This window comes from Lolium rigidum, chromosome 2 (genome assembly GCF_022539505.1).
Source record: "Lolium rigidum isolate FL_2022 chromosome 2, APGP_CSIRO_Lrig_0.1, whole genome shotgun sequence".
In the NCBI taxonomy this organism is placed as follows: domain Eukaryota; kingdom Viridiplantae; phylum Streptophyta; class Magnoliopsida; order Poales; family Poaceae; genus Lolium; species Lolium rigidum.
The window spans coordinates 30,623,395-30,643,206 of NC_061509.1; the positions used below are offsets into that span (position 1 = coordinate 30,623,395).

At 49.7% G+C, this 19,812-nt stretch overlaps 1 protein-coding gene, 1 long non-coding RNA gene and 1 pseudogene across 2 annotated transcripts; all 3 read right to left on the reverse strand.

Moving 5' to 3' along the window:
* Positions 1–828: 828 nt before the first annotated feature.
* On the reverse strand, positions 829–2,599 carry LOC124686179 (polyubiquitin 11-like). Its single transcript, XM_047220171.1, has 4 exons — positions 2,469–2,599; positions 2,305–2,386; positions 2,071–2,160; positions 829–1,746 (listed from the first exon to the last, which is right to left on the reverse strand). The coding sequence occupies exons 1-4, from the start codon at positions 2,555–2,557 to the stop codon at positions 835–837; spliced, it is 1,173 nt and encodes a 390-aa protein (XP_047076127.1). The 5' UTR covers positions 2,558–2,599; the 3' UTR covers positions 829–834.
* Positions 2,600–5,162: 2,563 nt separating this feature from the next.
* LOC124686180 lies at positions 5,163–5,922 on the reverse strand. The gene is made up of 2 exons (XR_006997743.1): positions 5,846–5,922; positions 5,163–5,580 (listed from the first exon to the last, which is right to left on the reverse strand). It is a non-coding gene; the product is annotated as an uncharacterized LOC124686180 (long non-coding RNA).
* Positions 5,923–10,123: 4,201 nt separating this feature from the next.
* On the reverse strand, positions 10,124–10,454 carry LOC124686181 (annotated as a pseudogene).
* Between the last annotated feature and the right edge of the window lie 9,358 nt (positions 10,455–19,812).

The window sequence follows — 19,812 nt, forward strand, 5'->3', positions numbered from 1 at the left end:
GATGATTAATCCTTAAAAAAAATATGATGATTAATCCTTAAAGACATTCTATAGAACTACAATCGTCATTTTTAGGAAGGTCATGCGGCTAATATTATTGGTCATCACAGGGCCGGGAGACTTAAATCATTCACTAGGACATTTAGAATGAAACTAATCACGGAGCGAAATGCTTGATAAGCAATCCAAACCAACAAACAAAAAAAGAATGAAACTAATCATTAAGGGGGCAGGGCACCATCCCAGATACGATAATTGTTAGATAAAGATACTTTTCCTAGTTAGCTCATGTGCCACACACACACTTGGCTTCCCTATTGCAGAACTCGATAAAAAAAATACTATCTCCCCTAAATTACCGATTTATTATCTCATTAGAATATAGTAATATTTTCCGTCACTTCACTCGTACATATGTGCTCGTCGCGGCACGGCGGGTCGTCCAGCCAAACTGGAGCTCATCGCCATGGAAAAATACGTACGTAGCTCTACCTCCACACTGTCTTTCTTTGCTCAGCTCTTATCCAGGGCAATACACATTTTACTGGGTATGGATAAGATGCCGAGTAGTGGGTATGGATAAACTTTGGATACGGGTAGCGTAAACCCAAAAACCCTCCCAAACGGCAACTTGAACTTCACCGTTGGAAACTACTCCGTACTACTAAGAATGATTCAAGCAAGCGCTTCTAACACATTAATTGACATGCAGTCTATCGACAGTTCTGCTGAGAGTGACATAACTATAGTCCGGAGGAATGACATTGATCAAGAAACCATTCAGACTGAAAAGAACAAAGTGGCAGTTCTCATCCGATTACCACAACAATCATCTCAGCCTCCACCAAATCTGAGCACGAGATGGAGGGTGGAATACATCTTGACCTTGTAGTGATCCAAGGTACGGTTGACATCTAGCTGCTTGCCGCCAAAGATGAGGCGCTGAACATGTGGGAAAACGGACATCTTACCTTGGAGCATCACCATGACATCATAGACAGTATCGTTGTTCTCAACGTCAAGAATGTAGATTTTGTTCCACAGCGTCTTGACATAGATAGTCATCTTACCTCTCTGAGATGGGTGGTTAACGACAAGGAGAAGGGTGGACTCCTTCTGGATGTTGTGATCCGCCAAGGTGACATCGTCTTCTAGTTGTTTATTGGCAAAGATGATGCACTGTTGGTTTTTGGGAAAATGCTGTTCATCTTGAATCTTCTCCTTAACATCGCCGATGGTATCCACGGTTGCAACCTCAAGAGTGATGATGCTTCCCGTAAGCGTCTCAATAAGAAATATTTTTATCTTTTCTTTGGCACGGCGATCAAGTAGCAGAGTAGATCCTTCCTGGATGCCATAATCAGCCAATGAAATGCTGTTGTGTAGCTGCTTCCCGTTGAACATATAAGCATTGAGCTTCTCTTGCTGACCCAGAAACATATCTCTCTTGACATGCTCGATGGTATAGTACGAATAGATCTTGAGAGGGGTAGTTTTACCAGGAAGGGTCTCCACAAAAATCTGCAGTTCCAATATGAGAAGAATGGTAGAACCCTCTTGGATGTTGTATTCACCTAAGGTGTGTCCATCCTCCAGTACGCCGTGAGCCGCGAACCTGAGGCGCTGCAGGTTTATAGGGATACCCTCCTTGTCATGAATCTTTGCTTTCACACTGTCAACTGTGTCTAAAATCCCAACCTCCAGAGTGATGGTCTTGCCTTTAAGGACCTCGACAAAGATCTTCATCTACAAATGAACCATCAATGAAAAGATTTATCAGCAGAGGTGCCGACCAATAACATTATAAGTTTATAACCAAGAACAGGAGTAATCAGGATAACAACTGCAACAAATCGACAGGTTCTGGAATCAAATACACGAGTGCAATGGCCTCTACAAAGCTGGTTACTCTGTTGTTTTAGCAGGAGGAAAATCAGAATCAACAACATATAGCCTATCTCTGTGCTGACTTCTTGTGCATGTCAACATTAATTGGTCAACAAATCCAGCCACAGAGTTGGCTGAATATATAGTTAATCTGTTGATGTTAGAGGTGAAAAGAAACCAGACCTTGCGATGCCAGCCGTCGTCGCGAGGATATTCCGTCATGTAGAGATCGATGACTTGCATGCGGTCGAATTTGTCGGTGCACTGCGGGCACTGAGCAGCTCAAAGAATCAACACGCAATTAAATAGATCGTTAGTGTCATCCAATCATCAGTTCATTTGATCCGCGGGTTGCTATGAATTACTGCCGAATTAGAGTAGTAAACTAGAAACAAGTTCTCCGAATCACACATGTACCTTGGCTCGTCTGTCTTCGCAGCGGCGCAGTATCGTCTCCAAGCACGATCTGCCGTACACATGCCCGCAATAAGCGATGCAGCTGCATAGACGGATCATCAAGAGCTAGCATACCATGCATAAATCTAACTGTTGTTGTCTGTATGAGGATAGTAGGCACCTACCACATACGGTGTGCGCCTTCGGATGACCACGGCTCCATGCAGACGCAGCAAGCGGTCACCAGAGCGGGCGGCGCCTTCGGGTTTTCCATGTCGGCATCGCCGGCGTCAGCAACCTTCTTCTCGGCACTGCCCTCAGCCCTGGCTCCGGCGAGTTCCTCCTCCTGGTCAGCGCTATGCTCCATATGCGGCGGCGGCGGCGGCGGCTAGGCACGGGATACACTGGATCGACAGTCTTAGGCAAGTCAATGGCGAACGTTCAAGACGTAGGCAACAAAGGCCCACCAAAATTACTTGGACTAAGAGCAACTCTAGCAGTGTATCGGCCCGCAAAGCAACAATTGGGCCGATATGCCGTTTGCAGTTTACCGCAGCGCGTAAAAAATTTAGAGGGCCTTGTTCACAATCGGAACGACCGATGCGGATCGAAACCCTTGTTCTCTTCCGCCGCACTGCCTTCCCCTTTGTCGCACCGTCCACCACAATTCTGCCGCCGACAACCATGTCAGCGTGCGCCCCAACAAATCCGGCAACACCACATCACCATGGCATCAGGACGGCCGTCAATCAGACACGGGGGTGGCCAGATTGGCCGTGGGGCGAGCTTGCGCGGCCACGGAACCTCCGCCGCCCGTGATGGCAACGAGGCGTGGAAGATCCGTTCTAACAAGGCGTGCATCCGCGCCTCATACTGGTACACCAAGTACGGCCTGAGGGCGCTGCTCGAGTTCAGCCACAGGAGGCGAGTGTCGTGGATATGATCACGACAGATGCTATTGGGGGTAGCACTCGAGAGGTGCGGGTGAGTGAGAGGAAGCCATCTACAGATCAGGTTCATCGTCTTTGAAGAGTAAAATACATACTTCCTGCTTCTATGCATCGATTGGTGATTACAATGGGGTGCCCGAAGTCGACGATGGCGACTCCGAGATTGCTAGAGCTCTCGCGCAGGGGCGTTGAGCGTAGGCATGTATGTAAAAGTGTGTCTTCTAGGGTTCCACACTGAGGGTTTATATATAAGCACCCCCCGCTAGGGTTTACAGGGATAAGGTGAGTCGGTTAGCAACTCGCGTGCCTGCTGGGCCACATAGCTAATATTTCAGGCCTCCTGGTCCAATCGCCATATCAACTTGGCCCAGGCGACTCCATCTGGTGATAAACCATATGGGCAATATCCCCGTCAGCAAGCGCGCCTCGAGCTCAAGCCACTCCGCCTCCTGCTCGATCCGCATCCGCCTCGAGCTCACGCGTGTCGCCACCGGTGCAAATGGAGGTCAACGACTATGTCGAGGGCGCGGTGTTGGGGTTCGAGACTGCAATTGAGATTTGTGATGCACTTCAAGCATAATTCTACAGTTTGGAATGTCTGCTAAAGATGATCTAATAAGCCGCTCTTGGCCGTGCACACATACAGTTTCTACACAGAAAATAATTAACACATTCTATTTGGCGCCGACAGGCATATGCAGTGGGGTTGCGCCATAGGGGAGAGGGATCCTCCTCTCCCTTCCTCGGCAGCCAGAGAGGGGCGTCCAAACCAACGTGTACTAGGCATTTTCTCCCTTTTAGGTTCTTTTTTTATTTATGTGGAGGAATAGAGTATAAATTCTAGCGGGGAAGAAAATAAATAGTTTGTGGATATTTGCATAATAAAAATGGGCTGGAGCCCTAGGAAATGGGTCGAACTAAGTGCCACATTAGCAAATACGAAGCTCAGGCTCCGGTGACCTCCGACGAAGAACACGAAGCGTATTTGATGACCGTTTTTTTTATAAGGGGGTAACCCCAACCTTTGCATCAATTGATGAATACATCTTTTTATTAACTTTATTATAGTTCAAACGTATTTGATGACCGTAAATTGTGTATCGCTATGTGCAGTGACCTAAGACGAGTAATTACCTCAAGTTCTGTGACCTCAGATGGATTTTACTCGCTAACAAATGCACAACCAACTTCCTGAACAAGATCATTATTCGTTGGTTGTCCTTGGTTGGTGTAAGTTGTACTGTTCAAACAAATTTGGCCACCGCTGTTTCATCGTAGGGTACCCACGACAACCTGGCAAATGCATCCCACTTCTGAACCTTCAGGCTTCAACCATGACCATGCCCATGCTCATGGTGACATAATCGAAATAAGAGGATAAGGCATCTGGCAAATAGGTGATTGCACATGCATGGAAAAGCACCTAGCGCAACAGTAACCACTACGTCAGGTACCCAGATTGCAGGCACAAAAAAGTGCCGGTAAAGGCATCAAAAGTGCCGGCAAAGATTTTTCAAGGCACAAAAAAAAGTGCTGCGTTTACTCCAGTCGAGGTAGGTCTTTGCCGGCATTTTTAGAAAAGCACCGTTAATTTATTTTAAGGCACTTCCAAAAATGCCGCTAGTTAGTATCGCCGGCACTTTTGAAAGATGCAACGGAATCTTTTTGCTGGCACTTTCCGAAAATGCCATAGAATCTTTTTGCCGGCACTTTTCGAAAAATGTCACGAAATCTTCTTACTGGCACTTTTCTAGAGTACCATCTAAACTTTTTGCCGGCACTTTTAAAGGATGCCTACAATTACTTTTTCAGGCTTTTAATTCTGGTGCCGCTGATTATTTTCTTACGCACTTTTAAGGTTGCTATACTGCCTGCAAACCTTCAAGCAATCTACAATCAAGAATACATCACACTCAAGAAGTCAAGCAATGTTTAAAACCAATATTTCCAAGCAATCTAGGTTTGAAACCAACATTTTGAAACATTCAAGGATTCACAATCCATGCATCTAACTTCCATGACCAACAGTGTTCAAACATGGTTTGAAACCATTAGATAAAATACACAACAGGGTTCATCTGCCACCGAGGAAGAAAGTTGCGCGGCCAGATGCCTCCTCGTGCGGCCAGAGGAAGCTGCGCCAGCTGCGCCATGCATCCGACGCCGCAGTCAGGTTCCCGTCCCCGACGCCAAGCCCTCTTCCTCATTGAGCAGGAAAATGTTCCAAGTCCTTCATCCTTTTGATAGTAAATACTTCATCCTTTTGATAGTAAATATGAAGATAAAACACCCACAGGATAACTGTGCTTGGATCTGCCTCAATGGAGCGTGCAAGAAGTAAAAGAGCCTACAGAATGTATGTTCAGAATTAGAGGTAAGCTGAGTAGCTGAGAACTCAATAAATCCAATTCATGTTTGATTGTGTAACTGTAACATGTCCCTAAGCAGTAAGCAATATAATGATCACCTTTAGCCTGTCAGGTTTGTTTACTTTTCCATAATATAAACCAAGTGCAGCCTCTAAGAATAGTGACTGAAATATTTTTTCAATGGTGTATATGGCAAGAACGGCATGTGCATGTTTGAGAAGCAGTAACGAGGCTAGTCTGTACCTCGTACCTCCAGTGTAGAAGCTCGTGTAGGGTATGGCTTTCACGAAGAATCTCTGTCCTACATTCTTGCTTCAGCCTCAACCGAGCTCAACCGTGTACAACCCAGCCTACTGTACCCGGGAAGATGAAAGCAACACCTTCTGTGAAGCCAACCACCAAAATGCGCAAAATGGCACACGGAGGGAGCAACGGGTCGAGTTCAAAGATCCTACGAGGCTACGACATGCCCATGCCGCAACACCGTTAGGGCCAGCAGCCTCCATTGACCAGGTCAGAGCTGACCTTCAAGTGATCTAGCAAAATAAAGGATCACTTCATTGCCAAACCAGAAAACATGGAGAGGATATCGAGTACTCAACTAATCCAAAGAAACATATGCAATTTGTTAATTATACTCATGCATGCTCTCAGTGTTCAAATACTACACCCAAATGTTGTTCAATAGTTATAAGTGAAAACACATGCATTCTCGCAGAGTTCATGCTCCTTCAAGTGCAGTACTAACAAAGACAGATTGTTTTTTGAATGTAGTCCAATGCCAAATTGAATAATGAAAATGCCTCTGCCAGATTTTGGATACTCGTTAGAAATCATCACGGTGGCTTAGGGCACATACTGATCTGTTGGAATAAATCGTTAATTAAGCAGGCCTACAACATAAGCAGATGTCCCAAAATATGTACGTACAACTACAAAAACTCACAAAATAAGTGGTTTGCCCATATATGTGAAAAAACCAAGCAACTAAATAAGTGGTTTGCCCATATATGTAAGAAACTAACTTATAAGATATCTTCATTTTCCAAGTATCATAATACAAATGTGAAGAGGTAAATAGAAGAAAGCATAAAACATGGCATACATTGCAAAAGCTGCTAAATTAAACCTTTAAAAGTAACTTTTCTATTGGGCTTACAACTTTAATATTCTACTTAATTATTATGAATAGCCTTCACAAAATAAGGTCTACCACTTGTCATTATATTGCAAAAATGACCATGAGGGAAATATGGGTACTCTTACATATGTGCAGATGGCAAAAGAGATTAGTCATAAGTTATTATTAATAGTAGCTAAATGGAATTTTATCAAAGGTTGCATGTGCTTTCTGTCAGATTTTGATGCCTAGCTTTACTTCCTACGGAAAATAGGAGGTTATCCCATATATAAATAATATGATGCAGCCATATACCAATTGGCAGCTTGGAAAAATAACTAGGGTGATGTGGAATTGTTATCATCAGCCCGGTATGACTTGGCAGCATGTTCAATAACCTGACGAAGTGCACTTCACAAACTGGAGTATAGCAAGCACATAAATAGTGTATAAACATAGTGCAGCAACTACTGCGTATTTCACACAAAATTCACCTAGCAATGTAATCATTGACACACCTCACCAATTGGAAGACAGGGGTACTGAAACATAATTGTCGGAGATAGATCTTTAAAGATAAAAGCATTGCCTGACCATACTGAATTAGACTATTTCTAGGTAACCAAAAAAACATGAAACGAATACATATGGTAGAGCATAGATGGAAGATTGTTACACGTGGACACAATAACAATTCTATTATAGATCCACTACCACTATATTGAAAGTAAGAAAAGGGAAACACAAATTATCTTTAGAATATGCAAGGCATACAAAATATAGAAGTGCAATGAAAGAAGGCAAGGGAAGCTAAAGGATCATCCGTGCTTACCACTCGCACTGCATGTACAGCAGAAAATGTAACACTCAATCTGCTGAGCCTCTTGGTGCACAGACAACTTCGCTTTCTCCATTAACTGTAGTAAAGGAAGCATAGGCTAAAAATTATATTGAGAAAATAAATGTAAGGGGTGATGAATTTCTATTAAATTTAAAATCCAGCGCATGCCTACAGAGCTAAAACACACAAGCACAATCATGCGCATAAATATTCACTTGACCCAGCAAGAGGAATCAATTATATACTCCAGCCTAGTACGATCATTTTGTGGTATCTGTAACAGATGCCTTACTGCAAAATAAATATGTCTTGCTGGGTATAGCTATCTAGATGAAACCTGACTGTGTATAGGCCAGGATGTGAGAAGGTACTTTCTAAAGCATTCAGCTAGCCATCACAGCAAGGTAAGATTACCGTATAAAGTACCGCATGTAGAAATTTGGAGCACTACCACCAATAATCAAGGAATTGTATACTCCTCGAATGGCTCACCTTGGTGCAGTCACTACGGGAAAACTAAGCTTTGCCGTGTCCCAAAAATACACGGCAAAAGCACTTCGGAACACGGCAAAGCATTCGCCGTGTCTCGGCGCACGGCAAAGGCCACACGGCAAAAATCGGCACGGCAAAGGACCTTTGCCGTGTGCATTGCTGCCTGGAACACGGCGAAGGGTTTGCCGTGTGCCTCTCTGCCTAGAACACGGCAAAAATTAAGTTAACGGTTGCACAGCTGACTAACGGAGAAACAATTTGCTGAGTGTTTTACAATACACACGGCAAAGCCTAATTTGGAATTTTTTTAAAAAAGTAAGTTCGCCGGAGACGACGCCGCGTCGCCGAGCTGTCGCACGTCGTTGAGGACGCCGGGGCTCCCGCCTGAGGCCCACCAGTCTACCGTGTGTCCGTCGCCTCCGCGTGTGCGCCGCCGCGCCAGGTCGCCGCGCGTCCGCTGCTGCGCCAGATCGCCGCGCGTCCGCTGCTGCGCCAGATCGCCGCGCTTGTCCCCGGCGTGTCCGCCGCCGCGTCAGGTCGCCGCGCGCGTCCCCCGCATGTCCGCCGCTGCGCGCGCTCGTCCACCGGCGCGACAGGCCGGCGCGCTAGCGCGTACGCAGCCGCACGCGTCCGTCGCACGTCCGCCGCCGCGAGCGTCCGCCCGCCGCGCCAGTCCACCGCGCCCGCGCGTCCGCCGCCGCGAGTGTCCGCCCGCCGTGCTAGGCCTCCGCGCCCGCGCGTCCTCCGCCGTCGTGTGGCTGCGCTGGTTGAGCACGAGATTGGTTTTCTGGCCACGGAGCAGGAGCAGCAGGAACTTCACGTCCGGGAAGAAAAGAGAGAGAAAGAAGATATTTTTGCCCACATGGCCTGAGCGTGACGGAGGATAAGGAATTAAGGAGAGAGAGGAAAAAGGGAGCGGGAGAGAGAGAAAGGTGAAATGTGGACTGTTCGATTTTGGAGGATCCAACGGTGGGAGAGGTAGATCCGTGGGACTATGGTTTCAACCAATCAAAATGCAGATCTTTGCCGTGTGTGTTTGTAATACACACGGCAAAGCCACCTTTTTGCCGTGTGTATTTTTCTGGTACACAGCAAATAAAACGGGGCTGTGACGGCTCTGTCAAATGCGATCAGCGGGACCACATGTCTCACTGCTTTGCCGTGTGCAACTCTTTGTCGTGTGTTTTTTTTTGTCTCTTTGCCGTGTGTAATTCTTCGCCGTGTGTTTTTTTGTTTCTTTGCCGTGTGCCAAACCTTTGCCGTGTGTATTTCTTGTTATTACCGTGTTGTTTTCTTTGCCGTGTACCTTCTCGTAGACATACACGACAAAGTCATTTTTACCGTGTTCCACGGTATTTAACACACGGCAAAGGTTGACAAACACGGCAAAAAACATTTTTCCCGTAGTGAGTGTCCTCTCAGCACAGATATACCATTGTTCAAGGTCCCCTGCCCTGAAGTGGTTGAACACCATGGTGCGCCGCAGAAGCGTCGGTGTGACTCATTCACGTACGCCTTGGCCTTGCTAGTGAGGTACTTGACTATGTGTCTGGTCGTGGTTGTCATGCCGGGCTGAGTAAGCTCACCAGCATAGGCAATATCACAAACACATACTTGGACACCAATTATCCAGATACCACAATTGATGTCAGTTCCAAACACTTGGCTGTAGAAGGTAGATTAAACATAGCTGGTCCATGGGGAGAAGGCCAACGCACCTCAAACACCATGGCTCGTCGAAGATGTGGCCGCGCGGGCGCCTACCCCGGTGATCAGCGTCCATCGAGAGGGCCCCATCGAGCAGTTTCTCCCGAGGGGCCAAGGTATTGCCGCCACCATGGCCGAAGCTGTGAAGGGGCCGATCCGCGAGGTGGCGGAGGACCGCGACGAGGGGGCTCCCTTCTCCCGGTTTCCACCCGTGGCCGCCCCAACCACACGCGGCCGGAAGACGACGGAGAGGTGGCGCAGAGGATGGGGGCGGGATCATGATGCGGTCAGCTGAGGACCCGCGGTGGTGGTGGGCGGGCGGTCACGCCACCTTCCTTCCCAGACCTGTGGCGCGCGCGGATCACTCGGCGAGGGCGTCGGCGGATGCGGCGAGCTCTCGCCGCCGGAGGCGCTTGAGCGCCCTCCGGTGCGCCCGTGTCTCGATGGTGAGATCGGGCTTGGCGTTGAGGAGGATGACGACGGCGAGGAAGGAGGTGAGGTAGCGGGGCGGCTCCCGGTCCTCCCACTTGCGCGACTCCCCGGGCCGGCGGCGGCGTGCGGTTCATCGGGTACCCCTTGGGCCGCACCTCGTGCCCCGGCGTCGTCCACCGCCCCGCGCCGTCGCCATGCCCGCCGCGGACGTGCAGACGCGCCCGCATCATGCCTCCCGCCGCCGATGAGATCGCCCGCATCGTGCTAGGTTGGTGCGTGTGCGCGAGGTGGAGGATGGACGAGGCGTCCCGGTCTAGGCCACCGCCGCCAGGAGAGCTAGGGTTCCCCGTCGAATGGAATGGGTGGTTGTGCTTTCCGGAGATCTGGACTGCGGATTTTTTTTACAGGGACTGCGGATTAATTAATATAATCTGAATGGGCTTATGTGCAAAACAGTGGGTGCGCATCAGCCTTCACCGGCACTTTCGCATCAAACTTTAGCGGCACTTCTCCAGATCGCCAGCGCCCCATTATCGGCATCAATTATAAACTGCCGCTGACCATCAAAATTTAATGGCACTGTGCCAAATCGCCGGTAATTACTGGACCATTAGCGGCACTAGTTATAAACTGCCGTGCAAAACAATTATTAGCGGCAGTTGGCTAAAACGCCGGAACCAAAATGCCGCGAATCGTGGGACGTGGGGTAGTGAACAGTGGCTTCAGAGACCCATCTAAGTATAACTCCACTCCATGTTCTTAATTAGTACAATAGATTTTGTGCATGTAAAGATCATCGATTCATCGAACATCATGCCAAGCTGAAGCCTCGCCATTTGACTGAGTTGGTCGCGGTATCTGGGGGAAAGCAGACGGGCGCCGGCGCGCGGCAACCTCGATCGGGGTACGTGCGTCTCCCTCGTTTCTCTTCTAGAGTACTCCTTTCCACGCGTGCTCGGGACTCTTCAGAGTCAGAGCTCTGCTCTCCTCCTCCTCCTCCTCCGAGTCCGGATCATGCTCCGGAATCCGATTGAGTCTCGACTCTCGGGTCCAATTCCCGTGCTATCTGCATATACTGATATACAGAATCGGTGCGTTGTCGTCGCTCATAAATAGATTTACGAGTCCTGCTGTCGATCATATGAATCTGGGATCATCGACGATGGAGTACTGTGGGAAAAGTATGGGTCTGGAGAAGAAGAAGAGAACCAAGAAGAAGACCTTCTTGCTGCCGGAAGACCAGCTGAACTACTACCTCACTTACCAGGTGAGGCCAATCGCGCGGACGCTGGTCGAGCGGGACCCCGCCGAAGGCGCCCGGATGGAGACGATCAGGGAACGGGTCATGGTGGAGCTGGACAGGATGAGGCGTGACTGCGTGAGTACCAGGCCACAGGCCGCGTCACGCACGAGAAGGAAGTCACCGACGACGAGCAAGAGGAGGTGGAGAAGGTGGAGGAGATGCAGGTGGAGAAGAAGGAGGTGGATGATGATGCAGAGGTAGCTGCCGCGGCAGCGCGCCCTCCGATTATTGCAGTAGGAAGATCAGGCCGTCGAAGGTTTCGCCAGGGCATTGTCAGGCGAGCAGGAGGTGACTATGAGAAAATCGTCTAGAGAACAATTAAGCTACTCTATGCTCCTCCTCAACTGTATTGTTGCTATGATGTGCTTCTCTCATTATTATTTTATATAATTCGTTGTGTAAGAACTTTTAAGACTGAATTTCAATCTAGTATTTGTTTCTCTTATGGAAAGTAATAATGTTTAGATTTTGTGAAAGATGTTGCCTGGTTAGGTAGTTGCTATGTGAGTTGGATACTCTAGAACCCCTCCTCCCATTGTTGGAGCCTGGAGGCCATGGCCCTCCTGGCCGACTCCTCCAAGTCTCCCCCGTGCTCGCCGCTCGTCAGGCTGGGTTGGAGCCGAGGGCCGCTCATCGTTCAACCCCAGCATTCCTAGGAGTCCTCTGTGGTTTTGGTTGGAGTTACACACCCGGAGACCCTTGAAACTATGGCCTGCAGGAAAGGTTTAGCAGTGGCAGCTGACCTGCTTGTTCAGCGTTTCTGTTAGATTGCACATTGCACATATTGTATTTATAGTACGACTGTATTGTAATTGTAACCAAGCCTAGGCCTCTGGCCTGTTATATAAACACCGGAACCCCACGTCATTATACGTGTGAGGCTTCCCCCAAAACCCTTCTACATGGTATCAGACTAATCTCCGTCCTACCCTAGCTGCCGCCGCCCCTTCCGAACCCTAGCCGCCGCCGCCTCTTCGGCCGCTGCCGCCCTAGGTCAGGCCGCCGCCACCCCTAGCCCCACCCCACCTTCCGCTGCCATGGAGCTCCCTGCCCTCAGCGACGGGACCTCCGCCGCCCTCGTACCCGCCGGCGCCCCGCGTCACGCCGGCCCCGTCCTCATCTCCTTCGCCGCCAGGAACTACTCCAAGTGGTGCATCTACATGCGAGCTTCCCTCGGCCGCTCCGGCTACCTCGGCCAAGTCGACGGCACCGTCGCTACCGTCCCCACCAACGACGAGTGGGCCACTGCCGACTACACCGTCCTCAACCACCTCCACGCCGGTATCGACGAAGACGTCGCGGACATGATCCTTGCGGGGAATCAGACCGCGCGTCAGCTATGGCTCGCGGCACGCGACCTCTTCACCGCGAACAACGCGAACAAAGCCATCTACCTTGACAATGACTTTCGCCAGCTTGTGTAGGGATCCCTCTCCATCCACAAGTACTGTCGCCGCCAGAAGCACCTCGCCGATGCGCTCTCCGACAGCGACTCTCCCGTGAGCGACCGCGCCCTCGTCCTCAACACCCTGCGCGGCCTCGGCCCTCGCTTCGCCTCCGCCGCCACAGTCATCTCCATGACCGACCCGATGCCCACCTTCCTCCGCACTAGGGCGTTGCTCCTGATGGAGGAGATGCAGCAGGCCAACGTGGAGGCCACCTCCGCCACCACCGCCCTCGTCGCCCGCGGCCCAGCCTCTCCATGCCCTGGCCCCGACTGCCGCGGCGACGGTCCCACCCCTGGCGCGGGCGCCGGGAAGGGCAAGCATCCGACAAAGCAGAGGCTGCACCGGCGGACACCAGGGTGGAGGCGCCACCCAGGCCACCTGGACCGCCCGCACGCCTGCCCGACCGACCCATGGGTCTGCTTCTCCCCGGGAGCTGGCCAGTGGTGCGCCCCCTCCTCTGGACAGGGCATCCTGGGCCCTCGCCCCCAGGCCTACACCGCCACCGCGCCGTCGACCTCGACGCCCACGTGGGACAGCTCGGCTCTCATCGCCGCCCTCAACAACCTCGCGCTTCAGCAAGGTGGTTGGGTCATGGACTCAGGCGCGTCCTCGCACATGACCAACGACGATGGTAACCTCACTCGTTCATCCCTCCTTCGCACTCCTCACTTCGTCACCGTCGGGGACGGCACCACCATCCCTATTGCCTCTTCTGGTTTCACCTCCTTTCGCACACCTTCTGGCCACGTCAACCATGTACTCCTAGTACCGCACATTATTCGCAATTTGCTTTCGGTTCGCAAGTTTACCCGCGATAATATGTGTTCCATTGAGTTTGACGCCTTTGGTTTCTCTGCGAAGGACCTGAAGACCCGTCGCGTGATTCTTCGTTGCAATAGTGACGGAGATCTCTACACTTTTCCCGGGAGGAGCAGCTTTCGCTGTTCTTCCTCCACCGCTTTGGTCATCACCGCCGAGCTATGGCACCAGCGTCTTGGCCATCCCAGGCATGATGCCATGTCGGCTCTTCAGGGTCTAGATTTTATCAAGTGTAATAAATTTAGTCGTACTCGGGTGTGTCATGCATGTCAGCTTGGCAAGCACGTCCGTTTACCGTTTAGTCAGTCTACTACAACATCTAGTGCCATCTTCGATTTGATACATTGTGATTTGTGGACATCTCCAATTATAAGCACCTGTGGTTTTTGATATTATCTTGTCATTGTCGACGACTATTCTCACTTTTATTGGTCTTTTCCACTTTGCAACAAGTCTTGTGCTGACCGCACTCTCGAAACTTTTTTCGCTTATGCGCGCACGCAGTTTGGTGTCATTATTCGCTCCCTCCAGACAGATAACGGTACCGAGTTCCTCAACAAGACTGTTGATACTCTCCTCACCACCCACGGCACCGCCCTGCGGCTTTCATGCCCATACACCTCGCAGCAGAACGGTAAAGCTGAGCGTGCCATTCGTACCATTAATGATATTATGTGCACCCTTATGTTCCAGGCTCACATCCCAGCTCCTTTCTGGGCCGAGACTCTGGCCACTGCCACATATTTGCTCAATCGTCATCCTAGTACAGCCATAAAATCCCAGGTTCCCTACACACGCCTCCACGGTCGTCCTCCCTCATACACTGATCTTCGAGTCTTCGGTTGCCTTTGTTATCCTAACATCGCGTCCACCGCCCCACACAAGCTCAGTGCATGTTCCATGGCATGTGTCTTTCTTGGGTATTCCTCTAACCATCGTGGTTACTGCTGCTTTAACCCTGTCAATGGGAGAATTCTCTTCTCGCGACATGTTGTCTTCGACGAGACGATTTTTCCTTTTCAGCATGCAGCTTCGTCATCCGCGCATGCGCCTCCTCGCCGCGCGGACTCGAAGACCTCTTCGGCATGCCGTCCGTGCCCCCACCGCGAGCTCCTGCACCGGTCCCGCGCACCCCAGCTGACATAGGCATCCCCAATGGGCCTGCCGAAGATGGTACCCGGGGTTTACTGAAGGCCCAGGACTCGAAGAATAAGAAGACTCGGAAGCCCATTTAGTGTTAAGGAAAGATAGATTGTATTAGGAAAGATAGAGATTTGTAATCTTACGGGCTGAATACGAAACCCTCCCGAACTCTGTAACTTGTGTATTACGAAACCCTTGGCTCCACCCTCTATATAAGGGGGAGTCGAGGACAAAGAAAGGATCGAATCTACTGTCAACAGAACCCTAGTTTTCATAATCAGCGAGTACTTTTCGGCTGAAACCTTCGAGATCTACTTGCCCTCTACTTCTAGCAAAACCCTAGTCTACAATCTGTAGGCATTGACAAATTAATCCTTTGTCAATTGGCGCCGTCTGTGGGAATTAGAGGCTGCAAGGAACTGATCTCGATGGCACGTTCAGGATCGTCGACTTCGTCGGTGGCTAGCAATGCGATGGATAAAGGTAAACGGGAAAAAACTGATCTAGTCGATTTTATTCCTCACCCGCCCTCCCGTATGGATGCATGTGCCTATCTGGAGGAGCCCATCGTCATGACGTTCGGAGAATTCCGATTTGGCGTCAACAAGGAAGGATCCTATCGTCTCGAAGTTCCGATCTCGTCGGAATTTTCGGCGATCGATTCTGGCTTTTCGTCGAGTGACAGAGAGTTCTCGTCGCCACGCTTCGTCGACACCAAGGCAAGCGGAAAGCTAGCCAAAATCTTCAGCGACACATCTTTCGAGTCGTCTGCGGACTCCTTTATAAGCAGCGATTCCGACAGCGTCGACAGCTTCGACTTCATCGACAAATCTGCGGCCATCGGAAAGGTCTTCACCAATCTATATGATGGTGTCACCAATCCCGATAAAAATCAATATTCAAAATACCATCAAATATATGCAATCGAAGAGGCAGGCCGAGCAGAACCCGGAGACGTCGGAGGCTTTCGATGATTTGGGAAATCCATACGTCGATCCCGCTGATCTCAGGAGAGGCCTAGGCACTAAATATGTCGGGACCTCACCTCGCGAAAGAGTTCAACTCCCGCAAGCAGCGTGGGATAGGGCTGCAAGAGCCATGGACGGGACAGAACCAATGAATACAACCGCTACAGTCCAAGAATTACAAGCCTATCAATATAGACTTGCTCGTGTGAGTAGGGAGCTGGAAAAGGAGACAGCATCCCTGAATAGAAGAAAAGAGGCAGCCTCCGCATCAAGCAGGCGTCGAGCAGAGCTCAGTCGACAATCAGGAACTTCGGCAGACAGTCACAGAGACGCTCGGAGGAGAGCAAGATCTCGGCTGCAAAACACACCCGAAGAAGAGAGAGGAAACATAATTCAAAACCTCGACATGTCCTTCATGTCGATTGATACAAGGGGAAATATCATCCCGAAAACGCCAGAAGCAGGATACATGGCAACGCAAGCTTACATCCTCGCGTCCAGACCACCCCCTGGGGATCCGAGAGAAGCATTGTTCAACATGGCAATGGCTGGAGTTGGAGTTATGGGAACAACGTTCGCAGCCACGCCTCCCGAAGAAAATCCTAGGCAAAATAGTCCACGACCCACCGCAGCGGTTCAAGACCCACCAAGAACAAGTGGAGCAAGAGACACAGCAGCTCAAGTTAGGGTGGATAGAGCGCGACAAGAAAGAAGAGAACGGCAGCATTCACCAGAAGTTGCCGACGAAGATATGTGTGGACTCCCGTGCTTTACGAGAAGAGTTCGAAAGACTCGAGTCCCAAAAGGGTTTAAGTTACCCGAGAATTTCAAGAAATTCGACGGCCTGCAGGATCCCGAGGATTGGCTCGTTGATTATCTCGAGATGGTGAAGCTAGTAGGAGGAACCAGAGCAACAGCCATGCAAAGTATCCAAGTTCACTTGAGTGGTGCCGCGAGATCTTGGATAAAGAAACTTCCCCCAGGCTCCATCGACAGCTGGGATAATTTCGAGGATATTTTCATGAGAAATTTCCGATCCACCTGCAAGAAACCTGCATCATTGGAAGAGTTGAGGGCGTGCCGACAGAAACACGACGAGTCGATGAGAAAATATATACAGAGGTGGAACATCATTAAAAACTCGGCAGAGGATATATCTGATGAGAGAGCAATAGACGCGTTCGTGGCAGGAATTCGGCGGGGAGATTTCGTCGAGGACTTAGGGAGAACTAACCCTAAGACAATATCAGCATCGATGGAGATAGCCAACAAGTGGGCAGATGGAGAAGACGCAATATATAACAAGCGACACAGGTCGCGAGAAGAGGATCGCGGTCGAAATTTTCAAAATAGAAGGCGATTTTCTCGCCAGTTCTACAACAACGACGCTCCTGGCCATATATCGGCTGGTTTCCGAGGAAATCCTGGAGGGAATAGTCGAGATGATTACCAAAGGAGTAATGAGCAACAAGGCGACAATAGAGGTGACTCTCGCGGTAACAGGCAAAATAGCGGACCAAGGTTTCAAAGACCTTATGTGTCCCCCGAGGAGATGATGAACGGTCCGTGTCAGATGCACTTTTATCTCGACAACAACAGAAAGAGGCAGTCAGGGCATCTCCAAAAAGACTGCCGCAATTTTCAGGCAATGTTGCGAGCCGCACGAATTGCAAATGCCCAAGCAATGAACAGAAACCCCTAGGGGCCAAGGAGTGAAATCCACCTTCCACCTCCTCCCGCAATTACAGACGAAAATCGGCATCAGCTTAGAATAGCGGCAGCACCACATCCACCACCATATGTTGATCCTAACTCCAATGGTGCGGTCTCGATGATTCAGAAAGCTAGGCCATCGAACAGGGCGCAGAAGGTAATTTCACGGCAAGTGTTCATGGCAGAGAAGATGCCCCCACCAACAGTTGAGTACCTAAATTGGTCAGGGCAAGACATTGGCTTCACAATTGCGGATCATCCACAGGAAGTTCCTCGACCAGGACAATCGGCACTCATCCTACCCGCAGTAATTGCTGGCTTCGATGTGTCGAGAGTTTTTATAGATGGCGGCAGCAGCTTAAACCTTATGTATGCAGATACATTGAGGAAGATGAACATATCCCTGGCAAACCTGAAACCAACTGATACACGTTTCCATGGGATCACACCAGAGAAGCCAAGTTATCCGTTGGGCAAGATCAATCTCGATGTTCAGTTTGGAACCCGAGAAAACTACAGGATAGAGAATTTGGAGTTTGAAGTTGTGGATTTCCCGTCGCAATATCACGCTTTGTTGGGACGACCAGCATATGCCAGGTTTATGGCGGTACCACACTATACGTACCTATTGTGGAGGTTGCCTGGACCCAAGGGACCTATCACAATTAAGGGGAGTTTCGCGCTGTCCGATAAGTGCGACAAGGATTTTCATCGACTATCAGAAACTTTCGGGATGCAAGCAGAATACATGGCACCAAGGCTCACTGATTATAATGTGTTGCCAGATGCAGGGAGGTCTCTCAGGGAGCCAACCTTCAACACTACCAAGGATTCAAAAGAGGTGCAGATCCACCCGACGGACCCAAAGAAAACGACATCCATTGCAACAAACATGGATATCGCATAGGAAAGCGCGCTCGTCGAGTTCCTCCGTGAGCACTGGAAAATCTTCGCATGGTGTCCAGCCGACATGCCAGGAGTACCCAGGGAACTTGCCGAGCACCACCTCAACTTAGATCCTCTCGCGAGACCAATCAAACAACCCTTGCGGCGTTTTTCGGAACCAAACCGCAAAGCTATGCTATCAGAAATAGATCGACTCAAGGATGCTGGTTTTATCAAAGAGATATCTACAGAAGCCACATGGGTAGCTAACCCAGTGATGGTGCCGAAGAAACACACGAAAGTCCTTCGCATGTGTGTCGACTTTACGTGTCTCAATAAACACTGTCCTAAGGATCACTTTCCCCTCCCAAGGATCGATCAAATCATCGACTCCACGGCAGGATGTGAACGTCTTTCCTTCTTGGACGCATACTCTGGTTATAACCAGATCAGATTAAAAGAAGATGATGAAGCCAAGACAGCGTTCATAACACCTTACGGCGTGTTTTGTTACAAAACAATGCCCTTTGGTTTGAAAAACGCGGGAGCAACATATCAGCGGATGATGCAGAAGTGCCTTGCAACACAGATTGGAAAAAATGTACAAGTCTACATTGACGATGTCGTGATAACATCAAAGAAGGGGTCAACATTGATCGAAGATTTGAAGGAAACCTTCGACAACCTCGACAAGTTCTGCCTGAAGCTGAACCCGACAAAGTGCTCTTTTGGAGTTCCTGCGGGAGAACTTCTCGGGTTCTTAGTATCAGCAAGAGGGATTGAAGCTAATCCCGAAAAAATACAGGCCATTGTGACTATGAGGAAGCCAACAAAATTGAAAGAAATACAACAGCTGACGGGGCGAGTCGCAGCTTTAAGAAGATTCGTTGCCAGGTTGGGAGAAAAAGCGCTGCCGTTCTACGCATTAAGGCTTATAACAATATTTCAATAAACATACATTTACTTACTATTTAGCACCTCTAAGTGGTCTTAAGGCAGGTAGTGTGCCCGCTCGCTTGCTGATGGAGAGAAAGATCTAAATCCTGATTGTTCCTTCACAACATAAAAGCAGCCGGCATGCTTGGAGCGGTCGCAGCTTTCGGTGTCTCTCAGCTCTCTTATCGCCGCCATGGTGTCAGTGTCTCCGAGATCTGCTATTGCCGCTGTTAGGATACCTGAACTGTCCTCGCCATGAACTGCCTTCCCGCCGAGGTCGATGTGCCAGCCGACCTGTTGTCGGCATGGATTACCTTCCAGTGGAGAAGAAAAATGGCAATCCCCGCGCGAGCTCCACCTCAATCAATCTAATCAGTTGTATTTAACTGCATCATCTCTTAAG

Excerpts from the sequence above, each read along its gene's own strand:
- LOC124686179 (XM_047220171.1), bottom strand. The coding sequence starts at position 2,557 with ATGGAAAACCCGAAGGCGCCGCCCGCTCTGGTGACCGCTTGCTGCGTC. Across the intron at positions 2,161-2,304 it reads GCGAAGACAGACGAGCCAAG|TGCCCGCAGTGCACCGACAA; the intron begins GTACATGTGTGA and ends TGAGCTGCTCAG. Across the intron at positions 1,747-2,070 it reads ACGACGGCTGGCATCGCAAG|ATGAAGATCTTTGTCGAGGT; the intron begins GTCTGGTTTCTT and ends GTTCATTTGTAG.